The sequence below is a fragment of the Perca flavescens genome, chromosome 16, assembly GCF_004354835.1.
Source record: "Perca flavescens isolate YP-PL-M2 chromosome 16, PFLA_1.0, whole genome shotgun sequence".
NCBI classification, from domain to species: domain Eukaryota; kingdom Metazoa; phylum Chordata; class Actinopteri; order Perciformes; family Percidae; genus Perca; species Perca flavescens.
Genome location: NC_041346.1, coordinates 29,135,741 through 29,145,201, shown reverse-complemented (window position 1 = coordinate 29,145,201; position 9,461 = coordinate 29,135,741). Strand labels below are relative to the sequence as shown.

At 41.5% G+C, this 9,461-nt stretch overlaps 1 protein-coding gene across 6 annotated transcripts in view; it reads right to left on the bottom strand.

The window, feature by feature from the left end:
* slc4a5b (solute carrier family 4 member 5b) overlaps nt 1–9,037 on the bottom strand; it is a 71,665-nt gene extending 62,628 nt beyond the window's left edge. For all 6 annotated transcript variants that reach the window (XM_028601817.1, XM_028601822.1, XM_028601823.1 and 3 more), the window contains exons 1-2: nt 8,604–9,037; nt 6,350–6,571 (exon numbers count right to left, since the gene is read on the bottom strand). In XM_028601817.1, coding sequence (XP_028457618.1) covers nt 6,350–6,571; nt 8,604–8,679 — 298 coding nt within the window. In that variant the 5' untranslated portion in view covers nt 8,680–9,037. The remainder of the gene's footprint in view (nt 1–6,349; nt 6,572–8,603) is intronic.
* Nucleotides 9,038–9,461: the final 424 nt, after the last annotated feature.

The window sequence follows — 9,461 nt, the reverse complement described above, 5'->3', positions numbered from 1 at the left end:
GTTTGCGTGTGTGTGCGTGTTTTTGCATATGTGTGTGTGTGTGTGTGTGTGTGTGTGTGTGTGTGTATGTGGGCCACTGGCCTCCGTTTGAACCTCCTTGTGATCCGAAAGCTACGGAAAAAAAAAGCAGATAAACCGATGACCTCACAGATGTGACCAGTTCCAGGTTCTAGCGTCACGCTGGAGTCCCAACGCCTTGTGTGAGACCGCGGCGTTCACACAACCTCGATCAACACTTTGATGTACGCTCGGGGAGGGAACAATTATGTAATCTGAGTTAACTATAGCACGGTGAAGAACTGTAATACAATACAATGTTCCACAAACACTTTCCATTACTATCTCAGCTCTGTCACATACGCTCACGTCACCTTAGGAGAGCTGTTTATCAAGTCATCTTTATTTCTATAAGCACATTTAAAACAACACAAGTGGACCCAAAGTGCTTCCCGGTCGAGACACATGGTTTAAGATCTGCCTCGATACAGGTAAACAACATTACAGAGAGAAAAAGGTATATGGGTCAAAGACGGATAAGCATTTAGTGAAACGTCAAAAGAGATACTGAATCACGCGGTCACTGTTGTGCTCTAACTGTGTTTAACTTTACAATTATATTTCTGTTGTAACTGGCAGCGATTGACATGTAACTTACTGCGATTTGTTACTCGTCAATTGCTGCCAGTTATCTGTTTTGCATTTGACGTTACACTCTGAGGAATAAATCCGTAAAAATAACCGAAAAAGTTCTTGCACCTCATTACCTGGACTTTGCCCCGCAATTTAAAAAACTGTAATAATGTTATGTAGCTACAGTTAAAATACAGAACGTTTTCTTTTAGGCTGAATACAATTCTCTCATGTGAAGCTGCTCAGTTAGTAAACTTCTGAAAACGTAAAAAAAAAAATTAAAACGTTCAAAATGTCGGAAAAAGCGAGAAAAACATTGTAAAAAAAACCGGCAAACATTGCAAAACACACCGGGCGCTTAAGCATCGCGTGAACATCGCATATAGCAGCCCCCATATTATCCAATCTGTCCATTCGTTGGGCATTGGGCAGTGGTGGCCTAAAGGTTAGACCGGGAGGTCATCGGTTCAATCCCCCAGACCGACAGGATAAAATCTGGGTGAGGGAAAGTGAAAGAGCAGCGCTTGTGCCTCCCATATACCCTTCACCACCACTGAGGTGCCCTTGAGCAAGGCCCTTAACCCCCAACCACTGCAGTGGAGCTGCTCAGTGGCCAGCAGGTCAGACTGTGGTTGTACTGGGCAGCTCCCAGGTGTGAATGTGGAACTGCGTGAATGTGATCAGGGTGTTCCTGCAAAAGAGAGCCTCTCTTTTGCAGGAACTTTTGGCCTGTACTGTAGATATTTTTACCTTTTATTTAGGAAAGCTTCCTAAATAAAAGGTAAAAATATCTACAGTACAGGCCAAAAGTTTGGACACACCTTCTCATTCAATGCGTTTCCTTTTTATTTTCGTGACTATTTACATTGTAGATTCTCACTGAATGCATCAAAACTATGAATGAACACATATGGAATTATGTACTTAACAAAAAAAGTGTGAAATAACTGAAAACATGTCTTATATTTTAGATTCTTCAAAGTAGCCACCCTTTGCTTTTTTTATTAATAAGGGAAAAACTTCCACTAATTAACCCTGACAAAGCACACCTGTGAAGGTAAAACCATTTCAGGTGACTACCTCATGAAGCTCATTGAGAGAACACCAAGGGTTTGCAGAGTTATCAAAAAAAGCAAAGGGTGGCTACTTTGAAGAATCTAAAATATAAGACGTGTTTTCAGTTATTTCACACTTTTTTGTTAAGTACATAATTCCATATGTGTTCATTCATAGTTTTGATGCCTTCAGTGAGAATCTACAATGTAAATATTCATGAAAATAAAAAGGAAACGCATTGAATGAGAAGGTGTGTCCAAAATTTTGGCCTGTTCTGTATATTGTATCGTACTATATTGTTTCGGCGTCTCCTCTATTTCTTGCGCGAGTCGCCAGCGAAGGTAATCACATACAGGAAGACCACAGTGCAGCCGTATACTTTACAAAAATAAAACATATTTCAAAATAAAACACCCAGGTTCATGGTGATTTTGGTGGCCTTGACTTGACTACATGAAGCAATGTAGTTCTACTGGAACATAGGGTCAGTTTCAGCAATTATGACAGAAAGGTAGTTTTATAAGACTTACCTACTGCACCTTTAAAGTTCAGGTCGGATATGATTTCCTTTCTTTCTTTTTTTTTAATTCAACACGCAGTTTGTTGTATTTTAGCAGAATACTGAAAGCAGCAGATAAGCACAACTGAGTACACTTTGGTATCTGTTCATCGCACGTAATATCGTTGTTAAAATATTCAACAACATTATCCCCCTCTTCCCTTGTGCTAATCTTTACCTATTTGGGAGCCAGGTAGGGTCCAGCGCGAGGCCATAATGGAGGGAAAAGACACCTCGCGGTCCTGCATGCTCACTGGATCCACTGACCGGAGTCACAGTAAGACCCAAAGGTCACTGGAGAGAGATCCTCGGGGTTTGCTTTGGGTGTCTGGCTTCCTGTCCTCTTGTTGAGGCTGAGTATCCTTAGCTCGCCACCATGAGTGGGGAGAAGTTAAAAACGCTCTCGCTCCCTCTAGCATACGTCCTTTTTTAATGCTCCTTTTCTCCGCTGACTTCCTTTAGATTTCCCACACGGCCAGTTTTTGTTGTTTCAATTAGCCACGTATGACTCGGCGCGCTGTCTGTCTAAGTTGTAAAAACCTGCGCCGTTCAATCAGTCGGCGAGAGGGCGAGAGAGAGAGAGAGAGAGAGAGAGAGAGAGAGAGAGAGAGAAAAAAAAAAACAGGTCTTCTCTAAGCTGTGGCAGAAATCCACTAAAATCTCCAAAGCAGCAAAGAGCCAGAGGCTTTAAGAGGGTTGACACACACCACAGGAACCTCTAGTACTCTCCTCCCAGAAGCCCAAGCGCACACGCACACACGCACACACACACACACACTCAAGACCAACACAAACATGCAAAAACAGCAAAGGGCATCCTCACTAACGTAACTTCTAGTTCTAGCCCCAACCGTCCTGCATCAGTGCTTTCTAAACTGGCCACCTCAGGGTTTTGTTTTTTGGTGTACACGCTGGGTACGAATCCTGACTGGAATCGGCAGAAATACAAAGCATACCACACACACAGTCACCCCAAAATACACACACACACACACACACACACACACACAGATTGGAGTTCCTCAGCTCTAATCAGCTTACAGGCTTCAGACTTCATGGCCCCTTGGGAACAGGGACCCTGCTGTAAAATATTCATCACATACATGCATGCACTTACAACTTTTACCTCATCACACACACACACACACACACACACACACACACACACACACACACACACACACACACACACACACACACACACACTATAAATGCAGACGGTGCTTCGGTTATAAGAGCATAGGTCAAACTGCAAAGCACCAAAAAGGTTTGATGTGTTTCAGTTTTTCACTTAAAGGTCTCACATCATGCTCATTTTCAGGTTCACATTCTTGTATTTTGAGTTTCTATAAAATGTGTTTTAATGCTTTCATGTTCAAAAAGCACTCACCCTCTGTGTGAAAAGCTCAATTTAAGCGCCTGCCTCTTTAAGAAGACCCCCCCCCCACCGCAATGAGAGGAGTTTCACTTCTCTTTCGTAAAAAAATGGACTCAAACCGATTAATCGATTATCAAAATACTTGGTGAATTATCTCAAAGTTGACGACTGATTGATGAATTGATTCATCTTTGCAGCTCTTAAAGCCGTTATATACTAGACGCATCCAAGGTGGCGCTCGACATCGTGACGTCAAAATTACGTAATATCCGGCCGGCGCGTCCGATTTATTTAGGAAACATGGACGAGTTCTCCGACAACCGGATCCCAGGACTCTCAGAGTGACTACAAGTCTCTCTGGTAAACTTACTGGGTTAAGATGAGCTCTTTTATGGTGAATGAAAGGCTCAAGTAGCTCATCCAATCAAATCGAAGCATTAACGGCAATGCTGCTGCCAGTTCTGCCGTTGTTTACCTTTTTCTTCTTCTTCTTCTAGTCCGTAGAAAGGGCAGCGTCGGTAGCCTTTACTCATTAGCGCCACCGCTGTTCAGGAGAAGACTGCAGCTAGTGTCACGACCACCAGCGCGGGTATAAATAGTCACGGAGATCTCATGACGTCACATTTACATGCGCCAGCTCGGCTGCGGTTACTGTAAAACAGGCTTTACTGTCATACTTTATGGCAATCTATCTTTAGTATTTGTTGTAGATATTTAACTGAAAACCACAAATGCCAACCTCATAGTGGCGCTAGAGGTAAAGTCAGAGGACCATCAAAGTCAGTAGGATTCATTAGTCAGGTTTCCATCAATGTATTTTTATGCTCATTTTGAAGAATCGCATTAGAAAATGTTGATGGGAACGGCAAAAACTTTGCAAAAAAGACCTTGCGGGGTCACAACTTTAATCAAGCTAGCTAGCTGCTGTACATGCAGATGACTGGCGGCAGTACCTGGAGGTCCGCGTTTACACGTTTTTGATTCTGTTGGAACGTCAAGATTGGGAAAAAGACTTGAGCTCGAACTGAGTTTTATGACCCTGTTACACCAAACGATTGAGACGACGGGAGCGAGCCGATTCTAGCAAGGACTCTCGGGATCTGATTCAGATATTGGAAAATAGTCCGCGACACGAGCTAAGTTTCCAGTCGAATTATCTGAAGTTCGGTAAAAAAAACTCATGCGAATAAAGCTGAGTGTGAAAGTGTGTTTCCATCCAACGGCTTTAAAGCGAATAAAAACCTGTTGCGTGTCCTGTTTTGCGATTAAATTGGTATTATCGAATTGATTTGAGACATTTTAAGGTGTTTCCATTCATTTTCGCACTGAATCGCACAACATTCAAGCAAACTTTTGCGAACAAAGTTTTGCTAGACAACAGTAGTTGTTGTTGTTAATATCAGAAGCCGAGGAAGCTGCGATGGGCCTTTGGCCGAGGATCTGATCCAGCTCATCAGAAAGGTGGAACTTGCCTTTTATTTCCCCTCCGGCACCGCTGAGAGACAACTCTCTTTTTTGAGACCTGTATCGCTGTTTGAGGGCCTTCCATTCACTCCGCAGGACGTCCCACGGCTTGTCCTAACCTTTGTTGGTCATTTCCTTCGCGAGTTCCTGATAAATGATGGCATTTCTTAGATTTTTGCTATCTAAATTAGCCGTTATATTTTGCTCGTAAAATAAAATCCGATGAGACCGAAACATTTTTCATTTGAGTCGATATTCATGAAATTCTATCGAATTTAACGGTTTCCATGACGGCATTTTTCACTCGATATCACAGAAATACATCCTTGATAACCAGCTATGTGAGCATCAGCACACTTAAAAGTTTACAAATGTAATATTGAAGTAAATGTTTTTTGACTATGTTGTATATATTTTAGGCTGTGATGGTTTTTTGATTAGTTTTTTATTTAAATATTTGATTAGTGTAATCTTGCATGTATTTCTTAGTACTATTGACAGTTATTTGTAATATAATGTTTTAATATTGTGTGCACCTACCCGGGGACTGCTGCAGATGGAAACTAGCATTAGCTAACTCTGGTACAAAACATCTTTTTGTAAGATTAATGTATTTTGTACATTGTCCCTGACAAATAAACTAATTAAATTAAATTAAATTAAACTTAATTCGGATAAAAAACGTGTGGATGGAAACATAGCTAGTGAAATTGCTTGAAAAGGCGTTTAGTGTAAGGTCGGCATAAGCAGTAGTTACAAAAAGTAATGAGTCCTGTGTCCATTCTAATACAATTTACCTAGGGCTGTCCTCGACTAAAGAAATTCTTAGTCGACTAACACTTCTAGGATTTTGTCGACTAATCGATTAGTTGATTTAATTAACAGAGCTGTGCGCTTTGAGAGGTGGTTAAGACTAGAAAAGCACAATATAAATGTAGTTAATTAACCATCTGTAAAACTGAGTTTCTCCACAATTAATCCTGCAAAAGCACCACTTTAAATCTTGTGTTTACCATGAATGTGCTCAGAAGTTTCTTGGAAATAAGTAATTAAGCATGAATAAGCATAAAAAATGACTTATCGACTAAAGAAATCTTAGTCGACTAAGACCAAAACGACCGATTAGTCGACTAATCGACTAAGAGGTGGCAGCCCTACATTTACCATTCTACTTTTGGCATTTTAGGTTTTCATCTAGTATTTTCTGTGTTGCGTTTTGTGTGTGCGGGATACGGCGCAGACGACGACATGTATTTTCTAACCTGAGAGGTTGGCGTGCTGGTGGCGTTCGGCGCTGCCCTCGTCATCGTCGTAGTGCTCCTCTCTGTCGTCGTGGTAATAGCTGCGCTGCGAGTGCTCGCCGTGCGCGTGGTGATCATAGTGCGAGTGACGCGCGTCGCGCTCAGGGTCACTGGCGTTGGAGCGATGTCTGCGCCTTTTCCGTCTGTGGGAAACTGGAACACCGATGTAGACTGGCTGGGCCTCTGAGAGAGAGAGAGAGAGAGAGAGAGAGAGAGAGAGAGAGAGAGAGAGAGAGAGACACACACACACACACTTTTACTGTCTTGTTTTTTTATTTTCCCTGCATATTGCTTAATAACTTTTGCTTTCATATTTGTGTTTCATATTTGCCATACAAATAGATTTTTAGAATTACTATAAATCATCCTAATATTGTGTTAATGTTCATATTACTGTTTGTTGTGTTCTGTCCAAATATTTGGACAAAATGTTGAAGCTTTGGCAACATTGTTGAGACTTTCAAGCCAATAAAGCCCCTTCGAATTGAATTGAGAGAGAGACGGAGAGATAGAGAAAGAGACAGATATACGGACAGAGAGAGAGAGAGACAGACAGAGACAGCTTTGGCAACATGTTTTCTTTGTTCATGCCAATAAAGCAAATTTAATTGAAAAATTGAATTGACAGAGAGAGAGAGAGAGAGAGAGAGAGAGAGAAACAGCAGTAGACAGACAGACAGAGACAGAAAGAGAGAGGGAGCAACAGAGAGAGACAGAGACTGTGTATTCTTGTTTTTCTTTTTTACATTTAAAAATTTGAGTTTACTCATTGAATTGTATGTATGTATATTTTCTCATCGCATTATCCTTGATGCTTTGGCAATATTGTTTTTATGACATGCATGCCAATAAAGCAATTTGAATTGAATTGAGAGACAGAGAGAGAGGAAGGGAGAGAGAGAGACAGACACACACACACACACAGACAGACACACAGATAGAGAGAGACAGAGACAGACAGAAAGAGAGACAGACAGAGAGAGGGTAGAGAGAGAGAGAGAGACGAATCAATAGAGTAACAGATTGTGGAGGGTTATAAAAGCAGAGTTCTCATTAGTGTGATAGAACTGTAAACACACAAGCACACAGAGAATTGGGAATATCTTCCCATCTCTCAATAAATAAATACTCTAAATATAGCGTCCACTTAAACTGATAGAGATGTTTTTAGGGGTCTAAAATGTGTTTAGCTGCTGCCCCGCCCCCCCGTCCACAGCAGGACATTAGCTTGTCTTCCGTGTCGGTACTCCTGTCTGTTTCTCCAAACTGTTGTCGTGCCGACAGCCATCTACTTTAGCTAACACACCGACTACTACTGTACAACATATTCCCATTTTCCCAAATAAGGTTACAGTTTATTACACTACTGTACAACATATTCCCATTTTCCCAAATAAGGTTACAGTTTATCACACTACTGTATAACATATTCCCATTTTCCCAAACAAAGTTAGTTTATCACACTACTGTACAACATATTCCCATTTTCCCAAACAAAGTTAGTTTATCACACTACTGTACAACATATTCCCATTTTCCCAAACAAGGTTACAGTTTATCACACTACTGTATAACATATTCCCATTTTCCCAAACAAGGTTACAGTTTATCACACTACTGTACAACATATTCCCATTTTCCCAAACAAAGTTACAGTTTATCACACTACTATACAACATATTCCCATTTTCCCAAACAAGGTTACAGTTTATCACACTACTGTACAACATATTCCCATTTTCCCAAACAACGTTACAGTTTATCACACTACTGTACAACATATTCCCATTTTCCCAAACAAGGTTACAGTTTATCACACTACTGTACAACATATTTCCATTTTCCCAAACAAAGTTACAGTTTAGCACACTACTGTACAACATATTTCCATTTTCCCAAACAAAGTTACAGTTTAGCACACTACTGTACAACATATTCCCATTTTCCCAAACAAAGTTACAGTTTAGCACACTACTGTACAACATATTCCCATTTTCCCAAAGTTACAGTTTAGCACACTACTGTATAACATATTCCCATTTTCCCAAACAAGGTTACAGTTTATCACACTACTGTACAACATATTCCCATTTTCCCAAACAACGTTACAGTTTATCACACTACTGCACAACATATTCCCATTTTCCCAAACAAGGTTACAGTTTATCACACTACTGCACCACTTTACTCTCTCGCAGGTTAAATGTTTTCTCACCGTCATCGTCGTCGTCGTTGTTGTTGTTGCGCCGGTGCCCTCTACTTCTCCCCCGCTGCCAGTCCTGATGATCCATCCTGAAACATGCGGAGACAAAAGAGGTTTACTGAGGAAGACAGGGCAGATAATCACAAGGAATCTAATACACGCAACTCACGATTCTATAGGATTTACAGGGGTTAAAGACAAGAAATCTAGACCCACCCCCTAGCGGCAGCAAATGTAATTTGCAGCCAGGGTCAGTCTAGCAACTCTCCGTTGGCTTGCGAGCTGGAAAAACCAAATTCTGTTCAGGCCAATCACATCGTGTACAGAGATGGTGGGCGGGGCTTAACCTAATGACGGCAGAGGTGCGACGGCTCAGGTGCGTGATTTCCCCGCTACTTGAAAACAAAGAAGATGGCCGCTGCTGCTGCTGGTGAACAGAGGTCTTCTGGGAGACTTGGAGCTCAGCTTTTCTTTGAGAAAAGACCAAAGAACGACACTGAAGTCATTCTTAAAAAAAGGAAGATGTGTTCGGAGTTCAAAGTTGAATCTATCAGCTAGCGTTGCTCTGATTGGTTGTAGCGCTATCCTATTGCGTGCAGAGAGAATTTGAAAGACAACCGTTTATCCCGCTCCTCAGATTGAGCCCTGCCAATGGGGAGTTCCCAGACCCAACATCTGGATGTGGGGCTGGCTTGTCAGGCTACAAGAAACCCATTGTGAGCCTGAAATGCTGCCCCGGAGGAAGTGTGTACAATGTTTTGACTTAAAGGTGACCTGCCACACGTATTTCATGACTTTGTGTGACTTTGTCCATGGACTCTGTAACATTTTTTGTGGAAAAAATGCCTTGGTTACCTTGTTTCAAGCCAG